The sequence below is a fragment of the Bactrocera neohumeralis genome, chromosome 4, assembly GCF_024586455.1.
Source record: "Bactrocera neohumeralis isolate Rockhampton chromosome 4, APGP_CSIRO_Bneo_wtdbg2-racon-allhic-juicebox.fasta_v2, whole genome shotgun sequence".
Classification (NCBI taxonomy): Eukaryota; Metazoa; Arthropoda; class Insecta; order Diptera; family Tephritidae; genus Bactrocera; species Bactrocera neohumeralis.
Window position 1 is genome coordinate 2,013,787 of NC_065921.1, and position 18,645 is coordinate 2,032,431.

The 18,645-nt window shown below is 39.1% G+C and overlaps 1 protein-coding gene and 1 long non-coding RNA gene across 2 annotated transcripts; one reads left to right on the plus strand and one right to left on the minus strand.

Moving 5' to 3' along the window:
- Window positions 1-11,033: 11,033 nt before the first annotated feature.
- On the plus strand, window positions 11,034-11,999 carry LOC126755179 (uncharacterized). Its single transcript, XR_007666465.1, has 3 exons — window positions 11,034-11,093; window positions 11,503-11,641; window positions 11,711-11,999. It is a non-coding gene; the product is annotated as an uncharacterized LOC126755179 (long non-coding RNA).
- LOC126755178 (E3 ubiquitin-protein ligase Topors) lies at window positions 11,993-17,630 on the minus strand. Its single transcript, XM_050467562.1, has 4 exons — window positions 16,483-17,630; window positions 16,242-16,420; window positions 15,812-16,129; window positions 11,993-15,747 (listed from the first exon to the last, which is right to left on the minus strand). Exons 1-4 carry the CDS (start codon window positions 17,023-17,025, stop codon window positions 13,239-13,241), a joined length of 3,549 nt encoding a protein of 1,182 aa, XP_050323519.1. The 5' UTR covers window positions 17,026-17,630; the 3' UTR covers window positions 11,993-13,238.
- Window positions 17,631-18,645: the final 1,015 nt, after the last annotated feature.

Below are 18,645 nucleotides of genomic sequence, written 5' to 3' on the forward strand. Positions count from 1 at the left end.
TAAAATTAATAAGCAAATGTTTCCACATATACAAGTTCAATAGTTCTTCGGTCGATTATTAGAGGAAAGGAGTTCAAAATAGCCTTTAATTTTAGCATAAATACAAACAGGCGATTACTCACCTGCTCTATCCCAAATTACCTCGGCTAATGTAGTTTTGATTTTAATTTTAGCTTTTTCGATTTTTTTCATTTGTAGTTTGTTGGACTGGAAGTGACGCAAGTGTTATGAAAGATTTTAGTTGAAGAAAAGAATATCTCTAATTATCATACATTCGAAACAACTTTGCACCAATGCCTCTTTGCCTTCGAATGAAAATTTTTCACAAACGGAATTTCTCTCGTGGTTAGGCGCCATCTGTAGTTACCAACTATTAAAAGAAAAAGGAGAATTTGTGGACTCGTACAAACATCCAGATTTGCACATAAGCGATAGTTTCCTAAAATAATCTAAATTTTAAGCCATTCCTAATTGCAGGTCCCATTACTGTTTTATGACCACTTGATGATATCCTTATTACTAAAATTATTTTTATCCACAATGTCAACTTAAGCTCTTCAAATAACTACACGCGCGCAGACAGTTATGTACCTGCACTAACGGAAAATTTGGCATCACCGGATATCCGTTCATAATTGCGGAGCATTAGCTCACTCACATGTGTACACGCTCGTACAGCATATGAGCCATGTGTGTAATTACCGGCGTATTAGTATGCAGATCTGTGTATGCCTGTGGAGCGCAAGCCCACCCACGCAGCTGCCGCCATCACTGTTACTATGGCACATCCCGCTGCTGTAACCGGAAACAATTTGTTAACTTTCCACCAGAAATTCAACCAGGCGAGTCCCTGAAACGAGCATATTACACACTCACGCTTCTACATACACACACACACATGAAGGCATATAAGTATGCGTTGAAACTTCACGCCGTAGATGAAGTCATCACTAACTGCCGATTTGTCTTTGCTGTCAGGTGAATGGGCAATGAGAGAGTGCCGATTTCTCGTTTCCAGTGAATTTCGATGTTTCTGGTTCTGCTTTGTGGCATATTTTTTCCATGCTACTGATTCATATGCACATTTGTACATGTGTTATCAATCATTGCGTGGTCCCTGATATCTCAGCAGAGCGTACGACAATTACCACCACAAATTTGTTACGTAAGTGCCAGAAAACCCTTCGTTCTTCGGTAACACCGTTATACATACATCATTAAGTTTTTGCTCGTCTGATTAACATTCTTTACGACTCTCCACTTTTTACAGCCTGTCTGTCGAACAGCTCCACCCCCGTCTGCCAGTAATTAATCACTGGATTGCAAACTAATTTTGGTGTCGGCATTTCATGCTGTAAAGCCCGAGTAATTAGTGCGTTAATGGGGAAAACATCTGACGAGGAAGACATTTACACACCAACACTCCCACTTGGTTGGGAAAATTTAGGAACGAAAAGTTTAATTGAAATAAATCACAAAACTTGACACTTTGTACTCCAGCCCAATTTTATTAATAGAGTACCATCTGATCAAATTTGACGCGGACTGACGAAGGATATACATATGTATATTTTTTCAAGTATTTCAACACAATCTTTATTATCCCCCTCAATATGGGGCGTCCAGTGATGTCCACGCCAATTTTCTGTACACTTGTGGAAAGCTTTAGTGGTGATGGCCTTCAGCGAATTTAGCTTTTGTCGTTTTCGGCTAATTTTTGGAGCGCCATTCGCTAGATTGTTTGATAGTTTCGATCATATTCATAAAACTTTCCACACAGAAATGTGTATAAAGAAGCTGCTGTGTGAAAAATTCTCTTTGGAAAGCCAAAAAATTCTCTCCATGAAGCCACCAAATGACTCCAACATCCCTATACGGACTTGTGTGGAATTTGGGCTCGAAGTGACGAGGAAAAAGATAATTGTCTTACAAATCACCTAGAAAAAGTATTTCAACCTAACCTAAAGAACAACTTTAAGTTGTCAATCTTACCTAACACAGCTAACGAGTCGCTCGAGTCTTTTAAGGCTTCACCTTCTGAAATTATTAGAACCATAAAATAACTTAATCCAAAAAAGTCGCCAGGACATGATAATATTACGCCAAAAATGCTAATTGAGTTACCTTATATTGCTGTAGAGGTGCCCTCTTTACTCTTCAACGCAATTCTTAGTTTCGGAAAATATCCAATTTTATGGAAAAAGTCGCAGATTATTTTCATAGATCAACCTGAGAAGGACCAAAAAAAAAGATTAGCGATTTATAAGATCCAGTCCGGGTCAAATTTAATAAAGCTAAGCTGCAATAAGTTGTGGATTCCGGAGCAGCCAAGCCACAACCAAATCAGCCTTCAAAAACTTGATCTATCATAAATTGTAGTAAAAATAAATCATATTTTTTGAAGACACAGGGGCTTATTGTCCACAACTTAATAATATGGTTTCGCCTTAAAAGTTTCTACCAAAAAGCACTTCTAGTGAAATTTGTAACTTAAACTGTTCCAAAATTGAACCACCCTCGACCACAGCTGGCAACGATCGAGAAAACGTGCGGTAAAACGTTATTATCTATTTGTCTATATATAAAATGTTTTCCACATGAGTATATTATTTATCCGGGAGTACCCAGTTCATTTGCTACTTGCAAGCCAGCGGCACATAATTTGCCCGCAAACAGGCATCCTTACCTTCGTAGACACATAGATCCCTACTTACTTGGATTGGCAATATTGTCAGCTCATCGCGTCTGCAAATTCAAATTTATCTACAGTAAGCAATAACTTCCCATTACAGCGCACTTTGCGGGCAAGTTCGCCAACGACCCAAACACTCACTTTAACTTGCCACTTAGAATGGCATAAATTTCTTTACTTTATTGAGTCGCAATTTTTGCCTTCACTTAGTCTGCGCTTCATATTGCTTCGCTAAGTAAGAAACATTTCGCTCACAGTAAGAGTAATTTACTTTCTCGGAGAATGCGTCAAAGGACAGAACGTGGAAAATTGCGACACGAAGGTTTAACAAATATCGTGAGACAAAATTGCACGCAACACAAATTTCTTTTAATAAGTCAAAGACAATGTGTTGGGAGCAACAGGTTCCAGGAAGCGCTTCTTTGTATTGAGTTGCAGCGTAATGAAAGTCAACGGTAAATATTATAAAAGTTCACAATAAAGCAACTCATAAGTAAGCATTTGGAGCAATGTGGGTGAAGGCAGTTCTGAAGAAATGAGACACCTTCTTTGCTCCCTAAATTTTCTTGGAAAGGTAATTTTTCTTTATTGATTTTCAAGAAAAATTTATTTTAATAAACTAGCAGACTGTCTATTGCATGTATGGAGTTATGTAGGTATGTATGGATTAAAAGTTGGGCAGGTAATAATGTCGTATGCCAAAATAGTTTCGAAGAGTCTAAATGAAGTGCTCAGGCATAAAATTAATGACTAACGGACCAAAAACTAGCATTCAACTTTATTCAAATTCAAATTTCAGCTATGAAACTAGTGAAACCTTATGGCATAAGCCGCCCGTAAACTACTGTTGGTTTTCATATGAGATTCTTAAAGGGTGTTCCAAAAGCGGTACAGAGCCTATTTTTAATGCGAAGGCAGCAGTTTTCAAATTTCATGATTCACAAACTCGACCATAGACCCCTCTGATAGCCAAGTTGCCATTTAAATTGGAGAAATTAATACTTTCAGGTTGCCTTTCACTGACATACATTTAAGGGTACTTTATCGGAGTGGCAAATACATTCAGGCGGTGTATTATAAATAGCACTTTTTGGAGAGGTATCGAAGTAATGAGCCTGAGCCATCATGTGCTCATATGAATGTAGCAGTGACCCTAATAAATTTACGACAATTAAGGAATTTCTGAAATTGCCATTTCAGTTACCGCTGAACACTTCCTGTTTATTTAGACATTTGTTTCCTGCGCTCGTGTGCTTGTAGCGCCAGCAACACCAACAAATGCTGATGTTTATAATTAAATAAATGCAACAATTTTCCCGTTTGCTCAGCAATAATTCAAACAAATGTTGGCAAATGAGCCACAGTCGTTACCACCAGAACGCAATTTATGTTCACCATTTGTTGTGGTCCTTCACGCTAAAGGAATGGCGCCTGAGACGGCTGGTAGGCCTCAGAGGCTTGACTAAAAGTACACAGATACAGGGTTAGACACACATTAAAGGTGAATTTCCAAAGTTCCACGCAAACATCTTTACAGTGAGCTGCGAAATGGGATGTATGGGAATCCAAAATTTATGGAGCACCGGTTGGTTCATCTTTTATTGCATCTAGTTAATTGAATTTTTGAGTTCATAACTGATTTCTCACGTTATCTCTCTAATGAATGCCTTTATTGCTGGACCGCGAGCCACTTTTAACATTTTCTTTTTTAGACGATTGTCCGCATTTCCATTGTAAATCAACGTTCTGTTTCAAAATTTCAACGGTAATAGACTGCCCCTGTCATATGGATAACCCTATATGTACACATCGTACTACTCTATCCTTTAAGCGTGCAATTAGGGCGTTCATTCTACTTAAATTTCATTGATGCTAATTTTCGCCAAGAGCAAGTCGAATCGCAGTTGCCAAAATCATTTCTCCATACTAAAATGTACACAGGTATATGTGAACACATATACATACAAACTTACATGGGCCTCACATTAAGCATTTCAATTCAGACTGTCGCAAAGTTTGAACTTCGCCTCCGCCCATTGCTACATTGCGAGGTAAAGCCGTGTAGGCTCAATATGGCGCCAAATTGACACATAAATAATATTTAATGCTCCAAATCCAAACCGTCAGGGCTGGAAAGTTCACGTATACCTAGTATCTACCACGAATGTTTGTGTCTGTACTAAAGATTGTAGCAATAACGCGGCGGCTTAAGCTGCAACAAAAAATGTTGCATAAAGTTCATAGCCAATGGCAACGGTGATAAGTTGGGGCAACGTCGGCAGGCAGTTCTTCGTTTTATTCTCTGCACTTTGCAAATCGTTTTTAGAGGGCGCTAGACGATTTATGTGACCATTTTCGGATTTGGCAACTGTAATTTCGTGGCTTCACTGCTGACTGCGGTTTTTGCATTCGGAGCGCCCTTGCGAACGGCGTCTGTCACGCTTTTGGGTTGACTATCGAAGTCCGTGGTTAAAACTAAAAGTAAAACTGCAATGGTTGTACCAATTGTAACACATTAAGGGCAGCAACACAAATCAACTATTCAATACAAATCTTATTTATTAGCAAGAAAACTTTAAACCAGCGAGATATAGCCGCGTTGTTGAGAGTATTTACGGTATATACCGTCAATTATTTACTAATCTCTTTAAATTCGTGTTTAAACAAAACATTTGACAACTAATCACTCTAAAAACATTTCTCGCGCTGCAGTCACGAGTCAGCTTTTGCATTCGAGCACGGCTCTGGCTCTCCGATTCGCCGAAGGTCATTTGAATAAAATATGAATGTTTATCTTAGTACGAATATAAAATGAACAAGTCGTTATCTTTAAGCACTGATGATTCTCCGGCGGTTAGTACCCTTTCTCCAAGTGATAAATGTTCCTTCCCGGCATTGCGTTGTATGAAATGTGAAGGGGCTCTGAGCACTTATTAGTCCAAATGATGGGAGTGAGTGTGTGGATCGAGCGAGTAATATTCTAATGATTAATTGTATGACATATTTCTGGCGCATTTTTCAACATTTCATACATTTACGGTTATTTGTGGCTTGTTGCTTCAAACAAAAAACAAAATAATTAAAATATATTATGGAGCATGTGTATAAATGTCATATTAAAGGGGTTTGAGGATAATTTCAAATAATTGGATTTGCGAGCTTAATCGCCATTTGGATTTGGTACAACGGTATTAGCACAGATCGTTCTCTGGTCCCGCGTAGACAACTACTTGAAAGGCCGTCTCCCACATAATTCCTCCAATGTACATCAACGACGTGTCATAGCAAACAGTGTTGAAAAAGTGAGATTTTAAGCTTAATTTAACTAAAAAAACTTAAATTCGGAAAAGGTGACAAAAAGTTACAGCTTTTCAAAAAGAGTGAAATTAATGAAGAAATTCGCTATATTTTGAAATTTCTGTAAAAAAAAGGGAAGAATGCCATGCAAGCCATAAAAGAAATTTGTGAGGTTTACGGAGCCGATGCTGTATCAGTTAGTGTAGCACAACAATGGTTCGCTCGCTTCCGTTCTGGAAATTTCGATGTGGAAGATGCAAATCACTCTGGTCGACCTATCGTTGAGAAAGTCGATGAAATTATGGATAATATTGATCAAGACCGTCACATAAGCAGCCATGACAACGCTAAGGAACTTGACATTCATCATCAAACAGTTTTGAACCAAAAGACTGGCTACAAAAAGAGGCGCGATGTTTGGGTGTCACATGAATTGTCTGTGAAATATTTAATGGACCGAATTAACATCTGCGATTCTTTGCTGAAACGAAATGAGATCGAATCATTTATGAAGCGAACGATAAGAGAAGAAAAGTGGATCAAATGCGACAATAATGTGCGAAAAAGATCTTGGTTCAAGCGTAATGAAGCTCAACAAATGCTCGCAAAACCAGGATTAACGCCTCGAAAAGTTATCCTGAGTGTTTGGTGAAATTGGAAAGGAATCATCCAGTATTAGCTGCTCCAGCCTGGTCAAAGGATTCTACATTTTATCGTCAACAACTGATGAGATTGAAGCAAGCAATCGATCAAAAACGGCCAGAAATGATCAACAGAAAGAGCTTCCATCAGGACAACACTAGACCACACACATCTTTGATGGCTCGACAAAAGCTGGGAGAGCTTGGCTGGGAAGTTTTTAGGGATCCACCATATAGCCCTGACCTTGCACCATCGGACTACCATTTGTTTCGGTCAATGCAAACTCACTTAATGAAGTAAAGTTGGCTTCAAATTCAAATGGCAAAAAGTGGTTGACCAAAATGGTACATATTTGGTTCATTTAAGTTCATTATAAATATAAAAAAAATAAGTTGAAGTGTGATTAGAAATACGAAAAGACTTTTTCGACTACCAAATATTAGTATGGTATATACAAAACTCAGCCAATATGAGTATATTCGTGCCTACGGATGACTTTATGACGAAGATACCTTAAGGCGTTATAAGTTGATAATATTTAATAAGCAATTATAAGAAAACAAGATAACATTAAAAAATTGTATAAAATTTATATATACATACATAGAGGTTCTAAAAACATAATTTTACTATTTAACTCTCTATTTTTATAATCAAAGTAAAACGATTGCGAACCATTTAAACTCTTCCATCGCAAATTTCCGCACGAAATCAATCAAAGTTCTTGCGAACTGCTCAACAACGCGGAAAGTAGAAGTGCAAAAGTGCACACTAACTGAAATTGCATTGGCCCACGCCACCCACTGGAACCCCGCTTTTCCCGCCGAAGGCAATCGCGGCAACAACAATAAGGAGGAAATTGCGAAGACAATGTCCTCTGTGCGAATGGCAAGCCAACTAGGAGGGGGATTCTAAAACAACAACTTCAAAAACAGCAGTGCATAAAAGTCGCCCAGCTGCTCATACTAAAACTTAATCGTTTTTGCTACATAAATACACCCATACAGCATAGACATAGTGGAGCCAAGTCAGTGCAGCCACTATCAAAAACAATTTCCATTTGAGCGTTGTGCTTAAACACTGCAACAAATTATAGTAATTCGGTAAGGTTAAGGAGGGCGGCTTGGGGATCAGTAGCCGACCGTCGGATGAACCAGTTGAATGCGGCAATAAAAGTTTTAATCCATTTCCAGCGTGAGCATTGCACTGACATTGAATTAAAGTTGCGAAATTCTTGGTAGAACTACAAAAACAACACTAAGCCCTTAGCGCTGTTTGGCGACGGTAGAGGGGGTGGAAGCATTGTGGAAGGTGAGCTCCACAAACAAATTTCGTCATTTGTTGAAGCACGGAAATGGCATAAAATTATTTTAATGTCGCTCAAAAATGATTGTTTGCTGCAGTTAGCGCGTAGCTGCCCCCATAGCTGCGCCCAGCTGCGCCCAGCTGCGGAATAGCATATTGGAAGAAAGGAAAATACTGTTGCTGTAACATATGTATCTTCGGACTTACTTATTTTTTTCCTTAGTATCGCTCAGAACGTATTTACTTTAATGAAAGTTCGGAACTAAAGACTAGATTTAGGAAGGATAACAATTTAGTTACAACTATAAGCCTTTGCTCTTCTCTCCCTATTCATTACGGTTTCTTCATGTTTTTCGATAAATATACGGAACGCCTTCGAAAGGTTGTTGGATTTTAATTTAAGCTTGTCCATGGCTTGACAACTATAAACCTGTTTGCCTTGGGTTGGAAACTGGAATCGAAGTCAGACTCCATGCTGTGGTAAAGCTCCATAATTATTCTACTGAATCCGCGAAAGTGGCTATTAGATTCAGAGAATCTGGGTTCCAAACCTTAATAATGGTGTCGCCAAACTAAACTCTGGCAGCTCCTTCTCTGCCTATATGCCGACGAAGAAGCTATGGGTTGGAAGAAGCCGTTGGAGGAAAGTGGTAGAGGGCTTCTTTACGGTTGAGTAAAAGCTTGGTGGAGGGGTTTACTGTCGGGAGCTATCTATCAACTCCTGTTTCAGACTTCCTTACTATTGCAGTGTCTTCCAGATCAAGGTTGCAACCATTAAGGAAGCAGTGTTTTACTGCTTCGGAATGCAGCCTCAGAAAAGTGACCATCTACTCAGATAGCAAAGCAGCGATACTAGCCTTGAACTCATTTACCATGCGTTCAGTGTTGGTTGAGGAGTACCTAACCTCGCTATCAATAGCATCGAGTGATAAGACTGGTATCGGTGCCGGGCCATAGCAGAATCGCAGAAAATTGTAAAGCTGATAACCTCGCAAGGAAAGACACCCTAGAACCGCTATCGGTAGAATGGAAGCTTGGCCAGTGCTGGGCCACCATCGCTACTTGCGCTGTCACACAAGCCTTTGGGCACAAGATTTATCGCAAGAGATATATTTGACCTAGTTGTGGGGCTTCTAACAGGCCATTGTTCTATTGGCGTCCATGCTGTAAGGTTGGGAATTTTACCGCGGCTGCCGTTTGGAGAAGCTGTTTGGAAGAAGATGATGTGGAAACAACTCAACACTTCCTTCTTTGGGTTGGGAGGTCAAGACTTAAACACTTGGAAGCGCATACCTTCAGACATCCCACCGAACTGCCGGCAGTTGAAATTAAACGCCCTTGAAAATTTGTATTTACTACTAAGCGTTTAGCCAATCTGTAAGTCCGAAGACAGGAGTTCTTATTTCCTATGGTTTCACAAAGGACTACATACTGGTATATGTACGTTCGATCACCGATCAGCCATCTAACCTAACCTAATATCCGAGTTCTACTAATAATTGTGTATTCGAACATCTCTGGCAGATGTTTGACCGTAGTTCTTATTTAATTTATCCATTTCATTTCAAAGCGGTAAAAATGAACCCAACTTCCCTTTTACTAATACGACCCTGATCCATGCTCCATACGGTATTAATATTTTATGCTGATAAATTATCTTCTACCGTTACTGCAGGTAAGCACATCAATTCTTTTCGTAAGTTCTACCGTTTTGGTGCCGAATGAGGGTTGCAGTGGCCAGCAACTTTTAACTTCAAAAGAAGAAAATTGAAATCACATTTTCATTAAATAATTGGGATGCGTGGATGGAATCGTGAATTACTGCGACGCAAATAAATGAAATTATCCTTCTCGTTCATGGGGAAATTATCCAATTTTGAATCACCAACATATTAAAACGCGGTTTAAATGCGGCGCCCACTCTACAAACATCACACACACACTCAGACACATGGAAAAGCACACATACATACATACATATATAGAGAGAAAAGGTAAAAAATATTTGCAAAAGAAGCAGAAAAATATTAATATTAAAGCGCTTTGAGGTGCGGCAGTCAAAAGCGTAATTTGATTTCGCTTCTTTGATAGCGGCTGTAGAGGAGGAGGTTCCCGATGCGGTGAATACCCGTTAGATATCTAACATTGATACGGAAAAATTCGTATGCTAATGAAAAACTATTACTTATGATCCCTAGCGGCTCCTTCCGGTTGTCAGAGGGCAAGAACTTTCTGGAAGGAACGACATTTAGCGCCGATGAAAAGGCAATCCTCGAGGCCGAATCTTGTTTTAATCCACTTGTTACATCTGATATATATAGTAGATTAAGTTAGATTATACTGGCCGGCCACGGTGACACCACACATAGACCCACTGGTGCTTAGTAATGCCAGATGGCTTAGTAATGCCAGATAGAGGTTCAGTTTAATTTGAGCTGAAATCACTTTCTATTGTATTGACTTATATTTAAGGTCTATCCAACAAGAATATATTTGATCGAAAATAGAAGTCAACGAGTTTTTCTGTAGATTTACGCATGTAAAATGCAGTGTAACATACCTCAGTCAGTTTGAGCGTCTAAGGACTTCGGTAGACAGAGGTCGCATCCTCAAATGTAGAACGAATTCGCTTCGAACTTAATTTTTCAAAAACTACCACGTACGGTAATTCCACACACGCACGGGTGCCGATTCTTCCACAATTTCGCCGGAGTTTAAAACAGATTTCCAATGGGGTTTCACCATTTCACATATATACATACTATGCACATGGATGAGTATATTCGAATTTACATGTTTAAATAAATATGTGCCGTACGAGCAGGTAATATTAAATTTATTTTATTGATTATATTTACACATAAACAGTTTTTAATATTAATAGCGGTGAGTGGCAGCCAATGTTCAGCATTCAAGATGAGCTCAACGCAGCTCTGCCAAGCTTTTCTCTTTAGTTCCTAGAAATGTGGTGTTTGTGAGAGGTCTCCGCTTGAACGTGATTTTATTAGCATTTCGAAAAGCGCCTCTCGTGCACTCACCCTTCGCGGACCCTCTGTGCTCTGTATGCTCTATGTCTATTTGTAATGTTATCAGTAGTGAAATGAGCGAGGGGTTCAAACAGTTTTTATTGTTTCCAAACATAATTAATACATTTCAGGTAATTATTGAAAAGGCAATTAATATTTTTCTATCCATATTTCTATTAGTTATTTAATAACATTACGAGAATGCAGGAAAAATCAAAAAAGTTAATAATTTCAAAAATTAGCAGCTGATGAAGTGGGGTCTCAACAAATTGGCACGTGACCATCCCCACGTTTTCAACTTAGCAATCTGAAGGCAAAAGAAATAAAATTATTAATCTAGAATAATGTCGGTATGTCTGATACTACAGAAAAGTTGGATTATCTTTCACGAAATGACGATAGTCGAAAAAACTATTTTTTTTTACCTCTTTTTTTTGTCTGTTTCGAATTTAAAAAAAAAACAGTAAAAAAGATAATTTGGGGAGTTGGATAGTTCCAAACATACACGAGCTTATAATGAAGAGTCTCTAAAAATTTCAGGTAAATCAGTCCAGTAACAAGAACCTGAGAAGCCGAGGGTATCGCTTTGAAAAATACAGTTTCGAGAAAAACGCATTTAAAGTTTACTAGTCCGACCGCAGCAACTGTGAAAATAATTTGGATTTTGAAAAATCTTCTTGTAAATAGACATATTCTTGAATAGTTAAAGTTTGAAAAAAAAAAAAATCGATCGTTCTTCTTTTTACAGCGTCTCCGACGTTTCCTTCTGAGTGTTACACACTTCGTGACAAACTTAATGTGGGCCATAAATATATGTTCATATACACACATACATTCATACATAAATATTTAATTTTGAAGAATACTGCCAATGTAGGTCTCCTTTCCAGGGATGAATTCGGAAACATTCCGGTTGCGCAGACCTGACAGTCGACCGGATGGAGAGCATTACAACACCGGCGGCTGGAAAAACATACAACAAACTTCTACTTGTTCTTCCCCAAGCGATTTCGAATGAAAACACGAATGCTTTGTGATATTTTCTTACATTTATTAACGCATACGAATCGAATATACAGATGACATGCTTACTTTTTGGGTTTACTGGTTTTACTTGTTTTGTCTATGGAAATACTTCTTTGTATTTAAGTAATATATAATGTTATATAATCTTTAATAGTACACAGTATGTTTATAAGCAGCTCTTAATAAAAAATCTATCAATTATTATTTTAATGAAGGGAAATTATGTAGACAATATGCTAAATTAAACGTTCGCCGGGTCACAGGTTCGTAACGAACTTCCCGTTGTACGTGCCTTATTCTTAACTAAATATACATACATATGAATGAAGAATGCTTTGTGTGCTTCATTTTTGTACAGACTACCCTCCCTTCCTCATAGGTTTGTTTATATGTATGTGTGTGTTCAAAGGTTTGGGCACCAGAGTTTCTTAAATGATTTCGTGCGACAATTTTTGTTTTGTTTGGGGTTTTCAAAAATGTTCTCGTAACTATGCACATACGAGATAAAGAATCAACGGGCTCACGGGCTTGTGGTTAACTTCACACCTAATACTTACTTATAGAAAAATGTAAGAGCGAGAGCGAGAGAGTGGGAGTAACTGGAATGACCTTCATTCAAGTTCGCTTTGCACAAACAATTTTGGTTCGTAAAGCGCAAATTAAAAGGAAGGAGCAATTTCCATAACTATGGTGTTATAATATTGCGATTTCGCAAAGAATAATCCTTAACCTAGAACCAGGTCACTATAACTTTTACAGTTAACCTTTATACTTATGAATTTTGTATTTACTGAGGAATAATCTTAAAAATAAAGTGTAGGATTTATATTTATTACTTTTAATAAAATATAATTATTAATAACTTTACACCACTGGTCCAGCTTGCCGGTAGACGAGCTTCAATTGTTTCACGCAACTATTTTGGGCACAAGTCATAGTGTTCAAAAATCTCTTAAACATAAATAAAGGGGGTTTGCAAAGAGTTGTCGCTTAAATGAAGGTGTGTTCTTAAATCTGGAAACTAGACTATAGCACTAAAACTATAAGGTTATGTATGAATTACAATTGCCTTTTGTAGCATCAATTCATACAATTTTGGAATTTTCTTGTCAATCGCTAAGATTATTATTTTTTTAAGTAATGCTTGCGCTTGTGGAAAAATAATGAATTCAAATTCTTGCGGATGAATTATTTCATTGCTCCTCTTGCGGCGTTTCTAAATTTACTAAATATTACAATTCATGCATTTGTCACTCGGCATCGCTTTGGCTCCCCTCCGCGTCGTAGTTGAAGGGCATGACGAGGCTCGTGTCGTGTTGGTTTAAAAAGATGCCGCTTACATCATCTTCGATGCCGGGCAGTGAAACCGCCTCCGCTTCAACCCGCTGTGGGGATAGCCCGTCGGTGTCGCAGCTCTCGTTTCCATCACCACTTTCGCCTTGCGCCGTGGACACTCCGGCTTCATTAGCCGGCCTCGGGTTTGTTAGTTGATCTGCGAGCCATGTTGGTGTGCCCAGCAGTTGGTGTAGGCTCAATGCATTTTCATCCGTCTCATTTTCGTTGTCATTGCCATCGTCTACTTCCTCGTCCTCCTCCTCTTCACCACCACTAGAGGCTGAATACAATGAATGTGATGTTGCCGAGGTATCCGAGGTTGATGAAGACGTTGAGGATGTTTCCGAACTATTGAAATTGTCGTTCTCATTGCAGTTATCGTGCTCATGTTCATCGCCATTGTCGTTATCGTTGTCGTTTGTGTTGTTGGTTGTGGCCGAGGCGCGCGAAATCGAGCGGTTATTAGCCGGGGTTGTGGTAACGGTGGTGGCAGTCGTTGTTTGCGTCACCGTGGAGGAGAACGTATTATCTTCTTCCATTGCGATATTTACGGCAGTTCTTTCGTTCTCATTTGTTGATGTAATGCATACATTTTGAGCGACGTCCAAGCTTTCTTCCCCTGCCTCTACTAGACGACTGAGACCGCTATTTTCATGCGTATCACTATCGAAATTTTCTTGCTTTGTCAAAGCGTCCATTTCCTGCAACTCGCCCACCTGTTCTGAACTTGAGGGCATTTGCTCAGTACCGTTATTGGCATTCCCATTCGAGTTGAATGAGTCGTTGCCCTTTTCGCAGTCGATTAGGTAGGCGAGTGTTTTATTAATCTTTTCCATGGTGCCGCCATGTTTTTCTTGTTCTTTGAGCGCTTGTAAGCGACGCTGCAGTTCTATCAAATTTTGGCTGTCATCACTCGAGTATTCAGAGTCTGAGCTCATGGCTTCCGTTTTGAAGTGTTTGGAATCATCACTTGGCGCTTTATTTGTGCTGGAGCTCAGCTTTCGCTTTCGACTATTCGCGCTGCTGCAGTTCTGTCCGCCACTGTTGCTGCTGCTGCTGGTGGTTTGCTGTGGTCCTTTCCTTCGTGAGCGTTTTGGTTTCTGGTTTCTTGAACTACGTTGCGATTTCGTACGGTGTTTTTTGATATTGTAGTCTTCATCTTCACTGTCACTGCTGGTGGATGTTGAGTCTGTATTGGACGATGTACAGCTGCTCTCATATATTTTCTTGCCCCTGTGCATGGTAGTTGATGTTTTCGGTTGGTTTTCGTCTTTTCCTCGATTGCTGCGCAAGTTACGCTTGCGTCGGGAAGCTGTGCTGCGTCTTGAACGTTCGTACATTTCCTTTATGCCTCTACCGCCCCCGGACGACCGCAAGCCCGTCGATGTACTAGCACCTATATTATATAACTCTTCACGATCTCGAGCCGTGTGAGAGTCAGCCTCTCCCAACCCGGTTGTTATTTGTGTTGTTGAACTGTTTTTATTATCTTCTAACTCTCTTTTTTGTTCTTCGTCATCGACACTGGCAAATGTTGATTTCCGCAAAGGTTTCGATTCATCCACGAATACCACGTCAGAGTCACTTTCTGAATTTAGACTGACAAGTTCGGGTGTCCGAAGGTGTGGTGGCTTGCGCTCCAATACGAACTCGCATTCATCACTACTGCTTGAAGTGAGTTCAATATTCTCTGTAACGGTGGGCTGTAAAGGTCTATTAACCGAAGAGCTGGAAGCTGTTGCTTCTTCGGCTGTAGAAGTCGAAGCTGCAGCCGTTCCCGCAGCACTTTCGTTTGCTGTGCGCGAAGTTCCCGGCTCAATGGACGCGTCAAGGTCATCCAGATCAATAATATCGCCACTGACACGATTATGTGTACTTAGATTAATAGCTGCAGATTGTCCGCTTCGTCCATTTATAGAAACTGTGACGCCAGGTGCCTCGGTACCTTCTGAGGTAGTACTAACCGTGAATGACAGTAACGCTCCTACTGATCCACTAACCGACGAGTTACCTGAGCGTGATAGCACGCGGAATTCTCCGTCGTTGCGTGTACGAGAGTTACGGCTTCTCGTTCTACGTTCATTGTCATTTGATGCATTTCCTTCATCTGACGATGCGGACGATGAGAACTCTATAACGATCTCCTCAGGTGTTTGTGGTAAATAATGTACAGCTCTATCATAACCGATCATGTCGTAGGGTGAGCGCGCGAAATTATTTAGTTCGTGTATGAAATGTGAGGTCTTTGCTCCAAGATAAGGTTGCAGACGGCGTCGAAATGCAGGCGATAAAATATTTGTTTGCAGAAGACTTTCATTAATACGTTCCAACAACGAAGATACATTATGCTCGGTGTTACGTAACAAGCAAACAATGTCACGATTGATCCATGGCATAAGACGATGCACTTGCGCAGGATTATCCCTATTAGTCACAAATATTTTAAAATACTATTGACATAGTAATTGAGTGAATACAATGGAAATACCTATAAAATCTGGCTGTACTTTCTCGGAATCTTCCCGTTATATCACAAACTGGTAGGGCAAAAAGACGTCGATCGTATATAAAACGACGCCATAGTTGACTCAAGGTGCCGCTGCTAGCTATGGCATCTGGTTCCTCTTGTCGGTACATATCCAGCAGTTCGTTGCGATAAACGAGATGATTGTACACACTGTTTCCGTTGGAACTATTGCCATGTTCTCCATTAGACGCGGCAATGTCAGAAGGATAAAATATACCGCTGCTGGCGGGACGGATGCGGTGAGCTGAATTTCTACGACGCGGCAACTCCCAGTCACGTCTGCAATTTATTTTTCCAATCACCAAATAATAATGTAGGCGAAATAATTAACAACACCATTCATGGTTTGGCAGAGTTTATACCGCAAGATAGATATATTATGTATACTTACCCTTCCACGACTACTGCATCAAAAATATATGGCAAGCTCCGTAGAGTGACCTCCACAGGGCGATGTGGAATTTGTACGGTGGGCGGCTGTACATGGTACTCTTCAAACTGATCAATCGACTTCACATTGTGTATTATAGATTTGAATGTCTGCTTACATAGTGGACACTCTGGTTTTACCTTTGAAAAATTTAGTTATTAATTTTAATAGCCTCTTTGGCAATTCAGTAACGGTGACTTACCTTGCTCCACTCACACAGGCACTTGAAGCAAAACTGATGCATGCAGGAATCGGTGAAACATTTATTTTTGCAACGTCCTAAGCAAATTGCGCAATTCGGTGGCGGTGATGCCGCCCTCCGAGCATCACCATTATTGGCTGACTCTCCTTCATTTGTGCCTTGTTGGTTTTCGTCGCCCTCACTTTCGCTGCTGCTGGTAGAGAGCTCAAATAATTTTATACGCATTAGAGGAGTTAATGTTTGTGGTAAATTTATGTCCTCGGCTGCAGCTGTTGCAGGAGTACCATGTTCTGGTACAGTTTCATTGGCACTGGATGTGGAACTAACAGCATTATGATTGCTACTTTCAATTCCTTCAGTTGCTCCTTGCGAGCTTCGCGCTGAACCTGAACGACCACGCCGGGACGTATTGGTCGACATGGCCGAAGTTCGTGCACTTGAATCAGCAGCTGATGCAGGCCGTATATTGTTGGATAAATTAATGTACGAGTCTCCGGTTTCACTAGTAACTGCCGTACCCTCAACTACTGCTGGGGTAGACATTTTGATCTATTTAAATTTTTGCGTTTAACAATTAATTACTTGTTTTTTTTTTCTATTTAATATTTAATGAATATTTGTGCTAGTGTGTGCACTCTATAAACTCGCACTAGACCATCGGCTGCAATAACAATTAGGGGGTAGTCGGTACGATTTGTACTCTGAATAAGGTTTTTACGAGATGTACGTATTCCGACTTTTGATATACACTATATTCTTTTCAATTGTAAGCAGATATTCTTAGTTCGAATTTTCTATCGGCAAGTTGAAATCGGTACAATTTTTTTACTTTTACTTCATTTTTGACTTTTAAATTTGTTATTACTTGATTTCGTATATGCTTCGCCCTTCTTTCTCACTCTCCGCACTTTTGCAGCAAATGAATAATCTCGATATCCGCTTGCAAATTTTCACGTTTTTCGAGGACCATATTCTAAATATTTCCTTTTCCAAAAACGTAATTTTTTTATTTCTTAACCATATTTAAACAACAAATTTCCAATTTCTACATTTTAATAGTAAGAAAATCAATATTTAATCTTATATTTTCAACAATTTTTGCACCGTACACAGAAAGTTTGGTAACTTTAATCGGACGTTTCTTTGGAATAGGCGAATGGTTGTATAGCTCTGTTCGATTTGCGATGAGAGCAAGGAAGGCGCATGCAGCAAAAAATTCACAAAAACCAGCTGATTGTTGCTTGATATTGTTTTCTTGTCATTGGTAGGTGTCTTGAATGGAAACCTCAATTGCAAGCCAAATGTAATAACTCAGGTGAAATACGTAACCGAATATTTTTTAACTCTAGTCTGCTAGATGAAATATTTATTTTTGATCTTAAAACCATTCAAAATTTATTAACTCTAGTAAGTTCAAATAGATCTTAAATTTTTTACAGCATTTGTTAATTAAATATAGTTTCAGTCTCTTCATTGGAATTAGAATAAAAAAAATTATAATAAAATAAAAGTGATTCCCAGATTTCTACGGTGTGATAAGTAATTTTTTAGTTCAGTTTTGGATAAAAAATAGTATGTTTTCATTTCATCCCGATAAGTTTTTTGTGTAGCAAATTTGGTTACACGATAACTTATCGAATAAGTGGATAAGTCGTGTTATGTACCTATTGAAATGATATAGAAATAAATTGAAGCTTGTAAGAGCACATAAGGCCCTATTAATAAGAAAATTTCCAATATTTGAAATAATTTAGTACTTTCATGTTTACTTACTACCAATATTTAGTCACAAATGTGTAGCCTATATGACCACTTTCGGATATGAAAAGCAAATATTTAGATTACGTTAAAAGGGGACATAAGTCGATAAAGCAGTAATTGAGTTCGGGGATGTAACAATCAGAAATACTGATCTGGCAATGACAGCTATGGCTTTCGTTAAATGCTCGCCAGTGTTGACGCAATTTGCAAACTGACGCTTTTGAAGACTATTCCCCATGTTGGGAAATATATTAATTTTTCCATTTGAAATTCTCGAGCAATAAGTACACCTTAAGAAAATAATTGGTTATAACATTTATTTTTCTAGAGCGGCATCGAGCATTTATTTCGATAAGCTTTTGCTAGACAGTTTATTTAAACTTTTTGGGATCCAAATACATA

What these genes read in the sequence shown, in the direction of transcription:
- LOC126755178 (XM_050467562.1), bottom strand. Translation starts at nt 17,025, where the DNA reads ATGTCTACCCCAGCAGTAGTTGAGGGTACGGCAGTTACTAGTGAAACC. An exon ending in GATGCAGTAGTCGTGGAAGG is followed by an intron (nt 16,130 to 16,241) that starts GTAAGTATACAT and finishes AATAAATTGCAG; the next exon opens with ACGTGACTGGGAGTTGCCGC. An exon ending in AGTACAGCCAGATTTTATAG is followed by an intron (nt 15,748 to 15,811) that starts GTATTTCCATTG and finishes TGTGACTAATAG; the next exon opens with GGATAATCCTGCGCAAGTGC.